General features: G+C 45.0%; 1 protein-coding gene across 1 annotated transcript in view; it reads right to left on the reverse strand.

Moving 5' to 3' along the window:
- LOC309550280 (maltase-glucoamylase-like) overlaps positions 1-20560 on the reverse strand; it is a gene marked incomplete at its 5' end in the record, with an annotated part of 526737 nt that overhangs the window by 25794 nt on the left and 480383 nt on the right. The window contains 2 exons of the mRNA XM_082250685.1: positions 257-313; positions 3728-3812. Coding sequence (XP_082106811.1) covers positions 257-313; positions 3728-3812 — 142 coding nt within the window. The remainder of the gene's footprint in view (positions 1-256; positions 314-3727; positions 3813-20560) is intronic.

Consider the following 20560-nt stretch of genomic DNA (forward strand, 5'->3'; position numbering starts at 1 on the left):
GATGTCAGCGGACATCCGATGCCCCATAGAGATGCATGGGGCATCCGTTCAGATCCGCCTGAAAAATGGATAGGCAGATCTGAACAGTCCGCAAGTGTGAAAGGGGCCTTAATCAGCGATGGTGTGAACAAGAATTTCTTTGTCTTTTTCAAGAGTTACATAAAGGAATGTATTCTTTTTTGCCAAGTTATTTATGTATTTATTTTTTTTAGTCAGGACAGTTTTACAAGAGGCAAAGTAATTATTTAAGGCTTACCGTGTGATAGTCGTACCAGCGAGTGTTTGGTATATATGCGTCGACTGATCTTTGTTTCTAAAATGTATAAACATATAGTAGTAACAGTATTAACAAATGAATTAGCTTAAACCACATTCAAATTGAACACTCATTTATTATATGTATCCAATAAGTTTAAACAAAGCTTTTCAGATTAGAGTAAGACCAGGCCTGTGCTTCTATAATTTGCATTTTTCTTGCACTTGACAAGATAAAGAATAATATCCACACCTACACACTATTGGCGCTTTTCCACTGCATAGAACCGTACCGGTTCGGCACGCTTTTGTGCTTTTCCACTGCGGTACCGCATGGTATAGGGTCGGAACGGTTCGGTACGGTACGGTATAGGTTTGCTTTTCCACTGCATGGAACCGAACGGTACGGTACGGCTCTGAAAAAACAGTACCTACTCGATTGTGGTTCCAACAGGTACCAAACTGGTACCATATCCCACAATCCTTTGCATGCAGTCACTACTAGCCACTGATTGGTCAGAGAATCACACCCACCCCATTGCTATCCCACCCACTTAACTTTAGTACTACTTTAGTGGAAAAGCAAACCTATACCGTACCGTACCGAACCGTTCCGACACTATACCATGCGGTACCGCAGTGGAAAAGCAAACCGGGCCAAGCAGGGCCGAGTAGAGCCGAGCCGGTACTAGCCGGTACTTGCAGTGGAAAAGTGCCATATGGTAGTTAGCTGGGTCAAAGTAACAGTGTCTCATCATAATGAATCCAAACATTATTTATTACAGGTACGTACTGTATATAGCACTGTCAATTTACATATATATTGTATATATTGTACATTCACATCAGTTCCTGCCTTAAGGAGCTTACAGTCTAAGGTCCTTTAACCGGTTGCCGACTGCTCACAGTATATTTACTGCGGCAGTCAGCCCCGGCCAGGCAGAGTGACGTAGGTCTACGTCGCTCACCTGTCACTCCTTTTAGAGCCAATAGCGGGCGGGCGCGCGCCCGCCTCGGCGCGCGCCCGCCTCGGCTCGTTCACAGAGGAGTGTGGGCGTGTGACTGGGGGACCTGATGTCCGCCGGTCACACTACGATCGCCGGTACAGCAGGAGAAAGACAGAGCGGCTTATGTAAACAAGCCGCCTGTCATTCTCCCCTGTGTAAAAATGAAGATCAGACGGTTCTACTATGTAGAACCATTGATCTTTGTTTTTACACTAGTAGCCATGTCCCCCTACAGTTAGAATCACACCCCTAGGACACACTTAACCCCTCCCTGTCCAATACAGTTAACCCCTTCCCTGCCAGTGTGATTTTTGCAGTAACAGTGCATATATATAGCACTGATTACTGCAGTAATGTCACTGGTACCCCCAAAAGTGTCAAAAATGCCAGTCAAGGGTCCGATCTGTCCGCCGCAATGTCGCAGTACCGCAAAAAAAATCGCAGATCGCCGCCATTACTCGTTAAATAAAAAAAACCAAAAATGACAAAAATCTTTCCCTTTGTTAGTAAACGCGATAACTTTTGCGCAAACCAATCAAAACACGCTTTTTGCAATTTTTTTTTACCAAATATAGGTAGCGTAAAACAATTTGGCCGAAAATGTTAAAAAATTTAGATTTTTACATTTTTTTTTGGGGGGAATTTCATATAAAAAAGTGAAAAATATTGTTATTTCTGCAAAAATTACACTCTTTTTTTGTTTATAGCGCATGATCAAAAAATCGCACAGGTGATCAAATACCACCAAAAGAAAGCTCTGTTTGTGGGAAAAAAAGGATGTGAAATTCGTTTAGGTACAGCGTCGCACGACCGCGCAATTGTCCGTCAAAGTCACGCAGTAGAAAATCGCAAAAAACCCCCTGGTCAGGAAGGGGGTAAAATCTTCCGGGGCTTAAGTGGTTAACACACATTCATACATGCCCGTAGTAGGGACAATTTAGACAGAATTCAATAAACAATTAACCTACCAACATGTTTTGGGAGTGTGAGAGGAAACCCACGCAGGCATAGGGAGAACACCCAAACTCCAGGCAGATAGTGCCTTGGGATTTGAACCAACAACCCTAGCGCGGCACATATTTTTTAAGTGTATGTCTCAAAACTACAGGGTATTTCTACCTTAGTTGATCATACCCTGTACAATCACTTCGCCACCAAAGTGTACCTCCACTACCAGACATCTTTGTGAAGGAGGGGGCTTTTTAAGTGAATACATTAAACTTTTTTTTTCTATATCCTCACATGTATCTGTACACCTGTACTTAGCTGTAATTAGGGGTGGATGAGCAACCCTAGATGCAGTCTTTGTCCCCATTAGGGAGATCAGAAATCTCTCCAATGGGAATACCAACTGATATAAAACAATTTTTATTCAATAAAAATAGTTTTATCCACTTGGACTTAATATTGGGTGTGTTCCTGCTATGAGTCTCTATAAGGTGTGCCACATCCCTAATATCATATATTGACAAAAAAATTCCCCTAGGGGTGGGACTTTATAGGCACAATAGTATGAAATAGAACATATATGTATAAAATTTTTTATATTTATTAAGTACACATAGAAAATAATACAACAATAGTTGGTATATGCATTAAAAACAAGCAATGCAAGCACACTGTGTGTATGATGAAAACAGAACCTCAATCAACAGGACCAGATATCCGACGCGTTTCGAGGTTTTTATGACCCCCTTCGTCAGGGATAATACTGGCATCCTATATGGTTGGTTTTCACAAATACAAGGGAGCTTGCAGGTTTAAAAACAGGGAATAGAGGAGCTACGACCCAGACAATGCCGTGTGTTCAGTGATGAGAGTTTTTTAAAAAACCTGCAAGCTCCCTTGTATCTGTGATTCATGATTTTAATGTAATTTTCACTTTATTGATCTACTTGGTACCTACAAAGTCCCACCAGCCCTCCCATCATTGTTCTGACCCTCCGGTCTTTTCCATTCTTTCCTCCCACTCTTTGTTTTCTTTGTCCCGTATTTCGGATTCCTCTCCCCCCCCCCTGTTTCTCCCCCTGTTGTTGTTTCCCCCCCCCCCTCTTTCTATCCTTCCCTCCTCCTCTTTTCCCATTTTTTCCTACCCTCCCCTCCCTTTTCAGTTCCCCCCTCTTTTCTTTTTCCCTTCTTCTTCTTCATTCTCTATTTTTGCTCCTTTTTCCCCATTCCCCCCTTTTCTCCCCTTTCTTGTTCTCTTTTTTCTTTATCCTTCACTCTTGCTTTTCTTTACAACTCGTTTCATTTCTTCCATACCCGAGCACTTGCCTCTGCACCTTAGGCTTTAGCTGTGGGTAAACTTTGGGATATCTTTCCCAATATACATAGTAAACACCTGGAATTTGCATGCTCTGGCCATGTTTCCTGTAAGTATCCTGCTCCCTCCTCAATTATACGTAGGGCATATTATGTGTTTTGATATACATCACAGTTGCATAATGGATTATATATAAACTTACATCCTCTAGAGCAGGGCTGATCATAAATGCCGGTCCCCATAAGAACTGCTTGTAAACATCCCAGGTTACTTTATCAGATGTAAACCTAATAAGAGGAATAACAGAAACAAATTATGTAGGATTTTTGTCTACATGTAAAATGTATTTCTTAGAGTACACTGCAGGATACATGATGGTATTCATACACCACATTTTCTTTAGGAGATGTGGACAGTAAAGCAACCAAAGCTGTAAAACAGCCCAGTATAACCCCTCCCACTCCCAGCATGCCTCTATTTTGTTAGCAAGCAATAATAGGGGTGGAACATAAACAGCAAAGGGGCGGAACCTGTGTCCTGAAATGTACTTTAACCACTTGCCGACCGCTCACATTGAGCGTACTGCGGCAATGTGGCACGATCCCGTCCAGAGACGTAGACCTCCCCCTGTAGGCGGCGCTCGCGCGCCGCCGGAGGCGCGCTCCCACTGTTTTCATTCACAGCGGGAGTCGGGCCAGGGGAGGAGCGGCAGCGATCGCCGCTGCTCTGCCCCGATCGTCGGGGAATCGAGTGTGGAGATCCGCCCGCTGTGTGTAAACAGAGCGGGCGGATCTCCATAGTGACAGGGAGTGACAGATCGGAGTGTTCAGCATAGCTGAACATCCGATCTGTCCTTCTGTCACTCAGTCACCTCCCCCCCCACACGTCAGTAAGCACCAGGCATACATTAACCCCTCCCTCTCCAATAAAATTAACCCCTTCACTGCCAGTGTCATTTTTACAGTAACAGTGCATATGTATAGCACTAATTACTGCACAGTAATGTCACTGGTCCCCCCAAACGTGTCAAAATGTCAGTCAAGGGTCCGATCTGTCCGCCGCAATGTCGCAGTCCCGCAAAAAAAATCGCAGATCGCCGCCATTACGCGTTAAAAAAAACCCACCAAAAATGACAAAAATCTTTCCCGTAGTTAGTAAACGCAATAACTTTTGCGCAAACCAATCAAAATACGCTTATCGTGATTTTTTTTACCAGCAGAAAACAAATTGGCCAAAAATTTAAAAAAAATTAGATTTTTACATTTTTTTGGGGGGAATTTCATATAAAAAGATGTGAAAAATATTGTTATTTTTTCAAAATAAACGCTCTTTTTTTGTTTATAGCACAAAAAGTAAAAAGCGCACAGGTGATCAAATACCACCAAAAGAAAGCTCTGTTTGTGGGAAAAAAAAGGACGTAAATTTTGTTTGGGTACGGTGTCGCACGACCACGCAATTGTCAGTTAAAGTCGCACAGCGCCGAATCGCAAAAAGTGGCCTGGACGTAAGACAGCAAAATCCTCCGGTGGTAAAGTGGTTAAGAAAAGGATTTTACAGCTAGTACAACATTCCTATTTTCTTAATCATACATTACAGGACACGAGATGGCATTCAGATATGGTGGGATGTACAGTTTGGCATACAGACTGAGGTGGTGTGGAATAGGGAACATAAAGCATGTCATATGGAATAAGGAATACACAGCATAGTAAATTGATTAAGCCAGAACGAAATATAAAATGTACAGCGTACCATACGGAATGAGGTGGTGCAGCCCATGACAATGCCTCCCAATCTCAGCATGCTTTAGTTTTGTTAGCAAGCAATAGTAGGAGTGGATCATAAGTAGTGTTGAGCGAACACGGACTGTATTATTCGTGTTCGTACCGAATAATTGGATTTTTTGTACCCGAACACGGACACGGACACTTTACTGTATGTTCGGGTAAAAATCCGTGTTCGGTCGTTTTATTTCCGGGTTTTGCATGCTTTGGCGCTCTTTTCATGGCGGGCTTTCAACAGCCAATCAACAATCGTTTAACTGGTGTGCCTTAAGCCATCCCAGCCATGCCTGCAAATGTCTCAGTAGCTGTGATTGGCCGTCTGAAGCATGTGACCAAGTCTTTATAAGTTCGAGGCAGCCGCAGCGGCGTCATTATGCTGCTTAGATTCAGGGACAGAGCACACATCAACGTGCTGGCTGCTGATTAGGGAAAGATAGGCAGGAAAAAACCATTTGTGTCCGGATAGAATTGAGGGACAGGTCGGAGTGTTTAGGCAGGGCGAGTTGTAGGCATTTTAGGGATAGAGTCTGCTGAATTATATAGGGTCAGTGTCTTCTACAAACTACAATCGATATTGCTGTGTGGGGGGTGGGGTGAATCTGCACTCAATCCTGATCTACGATCTCTTCTCAATCCTGTTAGGGACAGAGTCTGCTGAATTTTAGGGAAACTGTGTTCTACAAACTACAATCGATATTGCTGTGTGGTGTGGGATTGGAGATAGGCAGGTGTCAGTGATCCACATCCATTTTTCTGTGTGTGAGCTGCAGTGAACACAATCTTTTTGGGCTGCAGTGAACACAATCTTTTTGGGCTGCAGTGAACACAATCTTTTTGGGCTGCAGTGAACACAATCTTTTTGGGGTGCAGTGAACAAAATCCTTTTTGGGGTGCAGTGAACAACATCCTTTTTGGGGTGCAGTGAACACAATCTTTTTGGGGTGCAGTGAACAAAATCCTTTGTGGGGTGCAGTGAACACAATCTTTTTGGGGTGCAGTGAACACAATCTTTTTGGGGTGGAGTGAACAACATCCTTTTTGGGGTGCAGTAAACAAAATCCTTTTTGGGGTGCAGTGAACAAAATCATTTTTGGGGTGCAGTGAACACAATCTTTTTGGGGTGCAGTGAACACAATCTTTGTGGGGTGCAGTGAACACAATCTTTTTGGGGTGGAGTGAACAACATCCTTTTTGGGGTGCAGTGAACAACATCCTTTTTGGGGTGCAGTGAACACAATCTTTTTGGGGTGCAGTGAACACAATCTTTGTGGGGTACAGTGAACAGAATCTTTGTGGGGTGCAGTGAACACAATCTTTGGGGGGTACAGTGAACACAATCTTTGTGAGGTGCAGTGAACACAATCTTTGTGGGGTGCAGTGAACACAATCATTGTGGGGTGCAGTGAACTCAATCTTTGTGGGGTACAGTGAACACAATCTCATACTGAAGGTTTGAGGGTGCTGCCTGTTCCATACTCCCCCTACTCCTCATCTAGCCTTTTAGGGGTACAAACAATAGTAATTGGGGCCTAGTGTGGTTGTGTACGTGTGATATACATACACTTTTTTGGGATCATATTTTCTATTCCGCTATTTAATCAAAAACCTTTGGGGATCAGTTAAATTGGGGGATAGTCTGTGTTGGTACGTGTGAGAGAGATCCACCTTTCCAAGTTGTTGAGGTTCATCTCATACTTCTGAAGGTTTGAGGGTGCTGCCTGTTCCATACTCCCCCTACTCCTAGCCTTTTAGGGGTACAAACAATAGTAATTGGGGCCTAGTGTGGTTGTGTACGTGTGATATACATACACTTTTTTGGGATCATATTTTCTATTCCGCTATTTAATCAAAAACCTCTGGGGATCAGTTAAATTGGGGGATAGTCTGTGTTGGTACGTGTGAGAGAGATCCACCTTTCCAAGTTGTTGGGGTTCATCTCATACTTCTGAAGGTTTGAGGGTGCTGCCTGTTCCATACTCCCCCTACTCCTAGCCTTTTAGGGGTACAAACAATAGTAATTGGGGCCTAGTGTGGTTGTGTACGTGTGATATACATACACTTTTTTGGGATCATATTTTCTATTCCGCTATTTAATCAAAAACCTTTGGGGATCAGTTAAATTGGGGGATAGTCTGTGTCGGTACGTGTGAGAGAGATCCACCTTTCCAAGTTGTTGGGGTTCATCTCATACTTCTGAAGGTTTGAGGGTGCTGCCTGTTCCATACCCCCCCTACTCCTCATCTAGCCTTTTAGGGGTACAAACAATAGTAATTGGGGCCTAGTGTGGTTGTGTACGTGCGAGATACATACACTTTTTTTGATCATATTTCCTACTCCGCTATTCAATAAAAACCTTTGAGGATCAATTGAATTGCGGGATAGTCTGTGTCGGTACGTGTGAGAGAGATCCACCTTTCCAAGTTGTTGGGGTTCATCTCATACTTCTGAAGGTTTGAGGGTGCTGCCTGTTCCATACTCCCCCTACTCCTCATCTAGCCTTTTAGGGGTACAAACAATAGTAATTGGGGCCCAGTGTGGTTGTGTACGTGTGATATACATACACTTTTTTGGGATCATATTTTCTATTCCGCTATTTAATCAAAAACCTTTGGGGATCAGTTAAATTGGGGGATAGTCTGTGTCGGTACGTGTGAGAGAGATCCACCTTTCCAAGTTGTTGGGGTTCATCTCATACTTCTGAAGGTTTGAGGGTGCTGCCTGTTCCATACCCCCCCTACTCCTCATCTAGCCTTTTAGGGGTACAAACAATAGTAATTGGGGCCTAGTGTGGTTGTGTACGTGTGATATACATACACTTTTTTGGGATCATATTTTCTATTCCGCTATTTAATCAAAAACCTTTGGGGATCAGTTAAATTGGGGGATAGTCTGTGTTGGTACGTGTGAGAGAGATCCACCTTTCCAAGTTGTTGGGGTTCATCTCATACTTCTGAAGGTTTGAGGGTGCTGCCTGTTCCATACTCCCCCTACTCCTAGCCTTTTAGGGGTACAAACAATAGTAATTGGGGCCTAGTGTGGTTGTGTACGTGTGATATACATACACTTTTTTGGGATCATATTTTCTATTCCGCTATTTAATCAAAAACCTTTGGGGATCAGTTAAATTGGGGGATAGTCTGTGTTGGTACGTGTGAGAGAGATCCACCTTTCCAAGTTGTTGGGGTTCATCTCATACTTCTGAAGGTTTGAGGGTGCTGCCTGTTCCATACTCCCCCTACTCCTAGCCTTTTAGGGGTACAAACAATAGTAATTGGGGCCTAGTGTGGTTGTGTACGTGTGATATACATACACTTTTTTGGGATCATATTTTCTATTCCGCTATTTAATCAAAAACCTTTGGGGATCAGTTAAATTGGGGGATAGTCTGTGTTGGTACGTGTGAGAGAGATCCACCTTTCCAAGTTGTTGGGGTTCATCCCATACTTCTGAAGGTTTGAGGGTGCTGCCTGTTCCATACTCCCCCTACTCCTAGCCTTTTAGGGGTACAAACAATAGTAATTGGGGCCTAGTGTGGTTGTGTACGTGTGATATACATACACTTTTTTTGGATCATATTTTCTATTCCGCTATTTAATCAAAAACCTTTGGGGATCAGTTAAATTGGGGGATAGTCTGTGTTGGTACGTGTGAGAGAGATCCACCTTTCCAAGTTGTTGGGGTTCATCTCATACTTCTGAAGGTTTGAGGGTGCTGCCTGTTCCATACTCCCCCTACTCCTAGCCTTTTAGGGGTACAAACAATAGTAATTGGGGCCTAGTGTGGTTGTGTACGTGTGATATACATACACTTTTTTGGGATCATATTTTCTATTCCGCTATTTAATCAAAAACCTTTGGGGATCAGTTAAATTGGGGGATAGTCTGTGTTGGTACGTGTGAGAGAGATCCACCTTTCCAAGTTGTTGGGGTTCATCTCATACTTCTGAAGGTTTGAGGGTGCTGCCTGTTCCATACTCCCCCTACTCCTCATCTAGCCTTTTAGGGGTACAAACAATAGTAATTGGGGCCCAGTGTGGTTGTGTACGTGTGATATACATACACTTTTTTGGGATCATATTTTCTATTCCGCTATTTAATCAAAAACCTTTGGGGATCAGTTAAATTGGGGGATAGTCTGTGTTGGTACGTGTGAGAGAGATCCACCTTTCCAAGTTGTTGGGGTTCATCTCATACTTCTGAAGGTTTGAGGGTGCTGCCTGTTCCATACTCCCCCTACTCCTAGCCTTTTAGGGGTACAAACAATAGTAATTGGGGCCTAGTGTGGTTGTGTACGTGTGATATACATACACTTTTTTTGGATCATATTTTCTATTCCGCTATTTAATCAAAAACCTTTGGGGATCAGTTAAATTGGGGGATAGTCTGTGTTGGTACGTGTGAGAGAGATCCACCTTTCCAAGTTGTTGGGGTTCATCTCATACTTCTGAAGGTTTGAGGGTGCTGCCTGTTCCATACTCCCCCTACTCCTAGCCTTTTAGGGGTACAAACAATAGTAATTGGGGCCTAGTGTGGTTGTGTACGTGTGATATACATACACTTTTTTGGGATCATATTTTCTATTCCGCTATTTAATCAAAAACCTTTGGGGATCAGTTAAATTGGGGGATAGTCTGTGTTGGTACGTGTGAGAGAGATCCACCTTTCCAAGTTGTTGGGGTTCATCTCATACTTCTGAAGGTTTGAGGGTGCTGCCTGTTCCATACTCCCCCTACTCCTCATCTAGCCTTTTAGGGGTACAAACAATAGTAATTGGGGCCCAGTGTGGTTGTGTACGTGTGATATACATACACTTTTTTGGGATCATATTTTCTATTCCGCTATTTAATCAAAAACCTTTGGGGATCAGTTAAATTGGGGGATAGTCTGTGTCGGTACGTGTGAGAGAGATCCACCTTTCCAAGTTGTTGGGGTTCATCTCATACTTCTGAAGGTTTGAGGGTGCTGCCTGTTCCATACCCCCCCTACTCCTCATCTAGCCTTTTAGGGGTACAAACAATAGTAATTGGGGCCTAGTGTGGTTGTGTACGTGTGATATACATACACTTTTTTTGGATCATATTTTCTATTCCGCTATTTAATCAAAAACCTTTGGGGATCAGTTAAATTGGGGGATAGTCTGTGTCGGTACGTGTGAGAGAGATCCACCTTTCCAAGTTGTTGGGGTTCATCTCATACTTCTGAAGGTTTGAGGGTGCTGCCTGTTCCATACCCCCCCTACTCCTCATCTAGCCTTTTAGGGGTACAAACAATAGTAATTGGGGCCTAGTGTGGTTGTGTACGTGCGAGATACATACACTTTTTTTGATCATATTTCCTATTCCGCTATTCAATAAAAACCTTTGAGGATCAATTGAATTGCGGGATAGTCTGTGTCGGTACGTGTGAGAGAGATCCACCTTTCCAAGTTGTTGGGGTTCATCTCATACTTCTGAAGGTTTGAGGGTGCTGCCTGTTCCATACTCCCCCTACTCCTCATCTAGCCTTTTAGGGGTACAAACAATAGTAATTGGGGCCCAGTGTGGTTGTGTACGTGTGATATACATACACTTTTTTTGGATCATATTTTCTATTCCGCTATTTAATTTAACTGGGCCTCCATGCGAGACCTGTGTGCCTTGTTGCGCTGTTTTGAGTACTCCACCAACATGGCCAGTGGCAATGACGCCGTTCTCAGCTTAACTATCCCACTTCCATGCCTCCTTGAAAAAACAATTCGGGCGATGATGGAAGAGGATGTGGCACAGGATGAGGAGGAGGAGGAGGATGAAGAGGTAACATTTCCAAGGCTTTCAGGGCAGTCATTCGCAAGGGGCTCCGAGGGTGGGTTCCTGCACACGCAAACGCCAGGGACGCAATTGTCCAGCAGGGGCACAGTTCTGGAGGATGAGGAGGATGAGGAGGAGGAGGAGCTGGAGGAGGAGATGGAACCATGTTCACAGCAGGGTGGCACCCAGGCCAGCTCATGGCCATCACTGGTGCGTGGCTGGGGGGATACAGAGGACACGGACGATACACCTCCCACAGAGGACAGCCTTTCGTTGCCTCTGGGCAGCCTGGCACACATGAGCGATTACATGCTGCAGTGTCTCCACAACGACCGCCGAGTTGCCCACATTCTAACTTGTGCTGATTACTGGGTGGCCACGCTGCTGGATCCCCGTTACAAGGACAACGTACCGTCCTTAATTCACTCACTGGAGCGCGATCGCAAGATGCGCGAGTACAAGCGCACGCTGGTAGACGCCATGCTGCTGGCATTCCCATCTGACAGCGGGGCCACAGTGGAAGCACAAGGCAGAGGAGGAGGAGGAGGAGGTCGCCAACGCAACCAGGGCACCGCCAGCACCTCAGAAGGCAGGGTTAGCATGGCCGAAATGTGGAAAAGCTTTGTCAGCACGCCACAACAAACAGCAGCACCAGCAGCTCAGATGGAACGTCTTAGCAGGAGGCAGCATTTTACCAACATGGTGGAGCAGTATGTGTGTACACGCCTACATGTAGTGAATGACGGGTCTGCCCCCTTCAACTTCTGGGTCTCCAAATTGGGCACATGGCTTGAGCTTGCCCTTTACGCCTTGGAGGTGCTGGCGTGCCCTGCAGCCAGTGTATTATCTGAACGGGTATTTAGCACGGCTGGGGGCGTTATAACAGACAAGCGCAGCCGCCTGTCCAGAGACAATGTGGACAAGCTCACGTTCATTAAAATGAACCAGGCATGGATCCCACGGGACTTTTCCGTACCTTATGCAGAATAGCAATGGATACCGACCTTACCCACCCATTGTTCCATTTTTGCTCTTTCTCACTCTTTTGGGGTGTACCCTCATTTAAAATTTTTGAAAAGAAGCAGTGTTGGCTACCTCGTCCTCCTCCTCAGGGCCAGATTAATGTAGGGGCTATTGGAGCTGCAGCTCCAGGCCCCTACCTTTTATATAGGCCCCGGGTTGGCCATATTCACTGTTACCGCTCTTCTGTCACTTGTAAACACAGAAGTCTGGCTTCTATGCTCGCTTCCCCAGGCAGCACCCTCAGAACCTCCCCACACAGCGTGAAGGCCGGACAAGGAGGGACAGTTGGCGATGCATGGATGTGTTTATGGGCTTCAGAGACAGCATCCCATGTTGAATTAGGCATGCATGGCTGCACCCTTCCTCCTCTGGGTGCATGGCAAGGCACGGCCCTTAAGGCCCTTCAAAATCCTCAGCACCAAGCCCATGATGCTGTTAATCCGGCCCTGGTCCTCCTCCACCGCCGCTTCCACCTACACCGCCCATAGGTGTGCGCAGCCTATTGCATTAAGGTGTGCACCCCAAAGTTGAAATACACATGCATGTGTTTGCCAGCAGGGAGAGTAATGTATCGGGGCCATGTACCTGTAGGCAAGGAGAAATAGAGCAGAGCAGGTCCCAGGGAGATCTTTCCCATCTCCTCACTGGCAATGCTATGTGCCCTAGGTGATTAGGGTGTGCCCAGGCACACCCAGCACACCCTGTGCGCACGCCTATGTCACCGCTAGGCTTGTGACGGTATCAGATTTTCATGCTGCGATTAATTGATTAAGGTTTTGCCACGGTATACGGTATTATCACGGTATTCTATTATTAAATTTAAATTATTAAATTTCCACCTCACTTCAATTTCATTGCTGAATTTAGGGGCTTTGGTTCACTTATGCACATTATTATATAGTCAGTCAGTACAGACTCTGTGAACCAGGCCTAAAATAGGTCATCAAGCAGTGTCTGGCCTAACTGGTGATAACTGGTTCTGGCGCTCGGCTCCGATCCGATGGCCTGGTCATTAAGAGGGCAAATCCTTGTGGTCAAGAAGTGGTTAAACCTGAAGGAGGTGTTGTTTATAAATTACTTTACTATTGCTTTAGGCCTGGTTCACATGTATGCGGGTTGGTGGTTCACATTTGCACAGGCATAGCAGCCCATTGATTTGAATGGGCTGCTATGCCCTCATTTTCCGCAGAAAAAAGGTGCATGCAGCATTTTTTTAAAATTCAGTGGCCTTGAAATCCATCCTGCTTTTGCACCATGCGACTAACCTGCAGTTCCTGCTCTGGCAAGCTTTCTGCATTTTTTGTATACGTGGGCACGGCATTTAAAAATAAACAGTTTGCGTGTGCAGCAACGGCAGGTAAGTCGCATGGTGCAAAAGAAGGATGGATTTCATGGCCACTGCATTTTTTTAAATTCTGCATGCACCTTTTTTCAGCTGAAAACGCAGGCATAGCAGCTCAAGCCCATTCACATCAATGGGCTGCTATGCCTGTGCAAATGTGGGCCCCCAACCCGCATACATGTGAACCAGGCCTAAAGCAATAGTAAAGTCATTAATTGGTTAAACCTGCAGGAGGACCGGTGTTTTTATCTATTAATGACTTTACTATTGCTTTAGGCCTGGTTCACATGTATGCGGGTTGGGGGCCCACATTTGCACAGGCATAGCAGCCCATTGATGTGAATGGGCTTGAGCTGCTATGCCTGCGTTTTCAGCTGAAAAAAGGTGCATGCAGAATTTAAAAAAATGCAGTGGCCATGAAATCCATCCTTCTTTTGCACCATGCGACTTACCTGCCGTTGCTGCACACGCAAACTGTTTATTTTTAAATGCCGTGCCCACGTATACAAAAAATGCAGAAAGCTTGCCAGAGCAGGAACTGCAGGTTAGTCGCATGGTGCAAAAGCAGGATGGATTTCAAGGCCACTGAATTTAAAAAAAATGCTGCATGCACCTTTTTTCTGCGGAAAATGAGGGCATAGCAGCCCGTTCAAATCAATGGGCTGCTATGCCTGTGCAAATGTGGGCCGCCAACCCGCATACATGTGAACCGCCAACCCGCATACATGTGAACCACCAACCCGCATACATGTGAACCAGGCCTAAAGCAATAGTAAAGTCATTAATAGATAAAAACACCGGTCCTCCTGCAGGTTTAACCACTTCTGGATCGCAAGGATTTGCCCCTTTAAAGACCAGGCCATCGGATCAGAGCGCCAGGACCAGTCATCACCAGGTAGGCCAGACACTGCTTGATGGCTATATAATAATGTAATGTGGGCTGCTAGGCGTGTGTGTGTGTATATATATATTTATTAGAGCTGCACGATTCTGGCCAAAATGAGAATCACGATTTTTTAGCTTGGAATAAAGATCACGATTCTCTCACGATTCTCTGTGTAACAAAAAAAAAAAAAATTGGGATAACTTTACTGTTACGTTTTTTTTTTTTTTTTTATTCATTAAAGTCTAATCATTGCGTTTGAAAGACTGCTGCGCAAATACAGTGTGACATAAAATATTACAACAATCGCCATTTTATTCTGTAGGGTCTCTGCTAAAAAAATATATAAAATGTTTGGGGGTTCTAAGTACTTTTCTAGCAAAAAAAAAACTGATTTTAACTTGCAAACAGCAAGTGTCAGAAAAAGATCCAGTCTTTAAGAGGTTAAACTTCCTTTCTCCCTGGCAGAGGGAAGGAAAAGATACAAATGTAATCATTTTTGTTTATAGTTAGGAGACTTAATGCTGAAAGGTGTTAGCTGAGTGAGTGAATGAGTCATCCAGCTCACTGAAATGTATCAATTCACAAGTCAGGCAGACTTGACAGAGAAACTCGGTATTTTAAAAATGCCACAATAACAATACCGTGGCTATGCAATACCGCGATATATCGAATTACCGAAAACCGGCATATGTCTAGTCACCGCCACATCCACCACCACCTCAACCTCCCTCCTACTCCATATGGGCCTCGTCCTTCAGAGATGAAGAAGAACATTGTTTTATTTTTCTGTTTTTTTTTGTTGTTTTAAGTTATTTCCCTATCCACATTTGTTTGCAGAGCACTTGCCATGCTCTTAATTACGTTTTGCTGCCATTTGCAGCACTCTAGCCCTTTCCTTTGGTGTTTTAGAGCCATTTTAGTGCCTTAAAGTTCGGGTCCCCATTGACTTCAATGGGGTTCGGTGTCCGGGAAAAGTTCGGTAAAAGTCCGGGACACGGACCCGGACTTTTTTTTAAAGTTCGGCCGAACCCGTCGAACACGGACATCTAGGTGTTCGCTCAACCCTAATCATAAGCAGCAAAGAGGCAGGACCCTAAAATGTATTCTAAGAAAAGGAATTTGCAGGTAATACAAAAATCTAATTTTCTTAATGGAAGATTACAGGGCATAGAATGGCATTCAGAGACAAAGGGCCATATTTCACTTTTATTTTTCATTCAACCCAACTATCAGTGTGTACCCATCTTTAAACATGTAAACATATATTGTTCAATCTGATGCTATACACGTTCACTTGTACCTTTTCCCTCTAGTAAGTTTCACTTGGCAATGGCACAGGGGCGTAACTACAGGGGTTGCAGGGGGGTGCAATTGCAACCGGGCCCCATGCTCCAGGGGGCCTGCACTGCTCCCCTGTACACCTGGATAGGAGGGGCAGTGGGGGCAGCATGTAGAGAAATCACTGTCCTCCTTTTTCCTCCTGTAGCTGCAGGAGGAAAATAGAGGAGATTGGTTCCTCTGTATGCTGCCCCCCCCCCCACTCCTCCTATCCAGTTCACTTGTGTTCTGCTGTCTTTGCAGGACTTGTGAAAGGGTCCCACTGCGGGACCGTAATAAAGGGCTCCGCAACGAGAGTAAAGGGTCCAAAGAGCAGTGGGAAGAGCCCAAGGTTTGAAGGGAAAGGCCCTGGCCAGGGGTCCGGGGGGCCCTTCATGGTTTCTTGCACCGGGGCCCTGAAGGTTCTAGTTACGCCTCTGCAATGGCATATTCATATACTCTACTGTATGAATAAACTCTTTGTTAATTGAAACATGTTAAGAGAGGTAGAGAGGTACGACTGAACTTGTTTAGCATGGGATGGGGGAAAGAAAGTTTTAACATTGCCACCATTGGGCTTTGGGAATGTAAATAGGTTTGAGTACAAGCTCTGAACTTTTCCTCTTCTGGAACCCAAACCATTACTACTTAAGGGAGCTGCAGATCTGCCAGTCTTTGTGGGGATGTTGGCAGGATGGACATCAAGAATCAGGGTGTTCCTGATAGCCCTTAGTATCCATACTCTGGACCCAAACATCTAGAATATCCTAGGTCCAGATGGTGCAAACGCCATTAGTTATTCCCCCACTTTGATAAGTGGGGGGGGGGGGTCATTTCATTTTACGGAGGACTTAGCTTCAGATTTGGTGGGTTTTTTATTCCAGGGCCTGAGATGGAACTGGGGAACAGAAAGAGTTCATTCTAGGCAGATGAAGTAATTGAATGCTGCCTCTAGTTGTTTGAAAAATTCAGGGGGAAGACATAAAGGAATTGTCGGAAAAATGTAAAGCAGACGTGGTAATATGTTCATTTTTTTTAAATTGCCATACAGCCTACATGTTTTTCCACTTTTGAACATCCTGTTTTATCTACGTCAATAAAGGTGTATAGTTTAGGTGATACAAACTTCAGACTACGATCGGAATCTTAAGACCAAGGAGAGTGATATAGGATGTGATCCATCCAAATGGGTATTGGTGTTGCAGGACTTGGGGTACTGGCCCTGAAAGGTAGGTTCTCATAGTTATGGATTTGTTGAAATGTATTTTTAAATTGGAGATTAGTGATAAGCTGAACATCCCCCCCCCCCCGCCAGTTCGGTTCGCACCAGAACACTGCGAACAGGGGAAAAGTTTGTTAGAACCTGCGAACTCCATTGAAGTCTATGGGACTCGAACATGAAAAATCAAAAGCCCTCATTTTAAAGGCTTAAATGCAAGTTATTGCCCAAAAAAAAGTGTATGGGGGTCCGGGTACTGACTTGGGGGGCATGTATCAATGCAAATTTTTTTTTTTTAAAAACGATAGTTTTTACAGGAGCAGTGACTTTGATAAGGCTTAAAGTGAAACAATAAAAATGAAACATTCCTTTAAATATTGTGCCTGGGGGGTCCCCTTAATCTGCCTGTAAAGTGGTGCATTTGTTTGATGTATGTAGCCTGCTGCAGCAATACTGACATTTAAACTTGATCGCGGCTGTAATGTATTGTCGGCTCCCAAGCAATACACATAGAAAAATGAAACAAACGGCGTGTGGTCCCCCCCCAAAATCAATACCGGGCCCTTATCCGAGCAAGCAGCCTGGCTGGACAGGATAAGGGGAGGACGAGCGAGCACCCCCCCCCCCCCCCTGAACCATACCAGGCCACTTGCCCTCAACATGGGAGGGTGCCACCCAAAGCCCCTTGTCCCCATGTTGATGGGGACAAGGGTGTCTTCCAGACAACCCTGGGATGTGGTTGTGGGGGTCTGCGGGTGGGGGGTTTATCAGAATCTGGAATCCCCCTTTAACAAGGGGGCCCCCCAGTTCCCGCCCCCCCCCATGTGAATGGATATCGGGTACATCGTACCCCCTACCCATTCACCAAAAAAGTGTACAAAAAAAAAATAAAGACAAAAGCCAGTTTTTGACAATTCCTTTATTAAAAAATAAAAATAAAAAAATAGAAACCCCCCCATGTAAATCCATTATCGCCCGCCCCCCCCCCTAAAAAATAGGGAGAAAAAAAAAGAAGCTCCTGCTTCTCAAGACGCCTCCCGCGTAATGAGCTGTTTGAGCTCTTTTAGGAATCTGACGTCACGAGCGCCCCATAATGCACTGCTCAGGTGCAGTGAATAAATTACTGACGTCGTCAGAAGGGGCGGTGTCACCGGGTGGTATCCCCGCCCCTTTCCTATAAAAGAGCTGTCACAGCTCCACCAGCTCATTATGCTGGTGGCATCTCAAGAGGCGGGAGTGTGTTTTTTTTTTTTTTTTTATTTTATCAGGTGCGGTGGCGGGCAAACTTTCCGCGAACGGCCCCATTAGTTTGTGTGTTCAACGAACACACGAACGTCCGATGTTCGAGTCAAACTTACGTTTGAAGATAGATGAAAAAATATCAACTTCCCTGAGTAGGTTGGGAAGGATTATCTGAACGTCAGTTTAAAAGAAACAACATGTTATTCATGTAGACATCAGTTTTATACATTTCCTTCCTGATTTGAAATCCCTTAGGCCCCTTTCACATGGCTCCGTTCCGTCAATGGAGCCGTGCTGCTCAGCAGGGGATCGATCCGCCGATCCCCCGCTGAGCAGGCAAATGACAGCTCCGTCTCTGCTCTGTGTGCGGAGAGGGAGGTGTCAGATCCCTGCTCTTCTCTATGGGGAAATCGGATGAGAACAGACCGCCTGTCTGTTCTCATCCGATCCCATCCGATCCGATGGACAGATGGAAAATAGGGTTTCCATCCGTCCGGATTTGATGGACAGGATCGGATCGGATGTCACCGGACATGTCTCCGCTGACATCCGATGCCCCATTGAGATGCATGGGGCATCCGTTCAGATCCGCCTGAAAAACTGACAGGCGGATCTGAACTGTCTGCAAGTGTGAAAGGGGCCTTAATGTCAGTTTCAGATCTCTGTGTGTTCCTATTGATCAACTCTAATTCTTACATGCAAGGGTGGCTCTATAGGATGCTGCAAGAGAAATGGGCCACCCTGAAACAGGAAACCTGAGTAAGTGATCATTGCACCAGCTAAAACTAGAACATTGACAAGGATTAAAATATAATGAAGCTGCATACTCCGTAAGTGATTAACCACTTGCCCACCGGCCACTGTGCTGCTACTGCGGCACAGTGGCTCGTTCCCGTCCAGCGACGTAGACCTACGTCGCTGGACTCCTCCCCCTGTCGGCCCCCCTGCGCGCCGCCGGAGGCGAGCTCCCGCTGTTTTCATTCACAGCAGGAGTCGGGCCAGGGGAGGAGCAGCGGCGATCGCCGCTGCTCTGCCCCGATCGTCGGGGAATCGAGTGAGTAGATCCGCCCGCCTGTGTAAACAGAGCGGGCGGATCTCCATAGTGACAGGGACTGACAGATCGGAGTGTTCAGCATAGCTGGACATCCGATCTGTCCCTGTGTCACTCAGTCACCTCCCCCCACACACGTCAGTAAGCACTAGGCATACATTAACCCCTCCCTCTCCAATAAAATTAACCCCTTCACTGCCAGTGTCATTTTTACAGTAACAGTGCATATATATAGCACTGATTACTGCAGTAATGTCACTGGTACCCCCAAAAGTGTCAAAAATGTCAGTCAAGGGTCCGATCTGTCCACCGCAATGTCGCAGTCCCACAAAAAAAAATCGCAGATCACCGCCATTATGCGTTAAAAAAAAACACCAAAAATCTTTCCCTTAGTTAGTAAACGCAATACTTTTTGCGCAAACCAATCAAAATACGCTTATTGTGATTTTTTTTACCAAACATAGGTAGCAGAAAACAAATTGGCCAAAAATTTAAAAAAAATTAGATTTTTAAATTTTTTTTGGGGGGAATTTCATATAAAAAAATGTTAAAAATATTGTTATTTTTTCAAAATAAACGCTCTTTTTTTGTTTATAGCGCAAAAAGTAAAAATCGCACAGGTGATCAAATACCACCAAAAGAAAGCTCTGTTTGTGGGAAAAAAAGGACGTAAATTTCGTTTCGCACAACCGCGCAATTGTCAGTTAAAGTCGCACAGCGCCGAATCGCAAAAAGTTGCCTGGATGTAAGACAGCAAAATCCTCCGGTGGTAAAGTGGTTTGCTGAAAACACAAAAAAAAGGTCTTATCATGGCTTCAACCGGTGTTTTATGCACAGATTTTAGCTAAAGGGTTCTATGCATGTGCACAAAAAGGAGACTTATCCTGGAGATTAGGCAGATAACATCGATCAGGCCATCCACACAATAGACCAGGGGCCACCGGCATGAGTTCCAGCTGCTGAAGGACAGAGGATTCCAAGATGATGGAATCCAGGTTGTTGGGAATATCTTTAGTGCAGACAGTAAAGATTTGGTATTTGGACATAGCCGCAACAGTAGGCTGCAACAGGGACAGTTCACTTTTTGAAGAACTCTCCTTCCATAGGGCAATATTGTGCAAAACGCTTAAGAGGAGCAAAAACCTTTTCTGGATTAGGCCAAAGACACCTACGGTTTTGTATATGGACAAAAAAAGACACACACATGGCAGGAAATGTAGGCTTTGAAAAGGGCTTCTCGTCTATGGATCCTTGAATGCTGGAATGTCCCCTACTAGGACAGCTTTTTAACCACTTTGCCACTGAGTACCGTAGTACTACTGCGGCAAAGTGGCTCGTTATCGTCTGACGGCGTAGACCTACGTCGTCAGACACTCCCCCTTGTGG

The sequence above is a fragment of the Pelophylax lessonae genome, assembly GCF_965119305.1.
Source record: "Pelophylax lessonae genome assembly, chromosome: 3".
Lineage (NCBI taxonomy): Eukaryota > Metazoa > Chordata > Amphibia > Anura > Ranidae > Pelophylax > Pelophylax lessonae.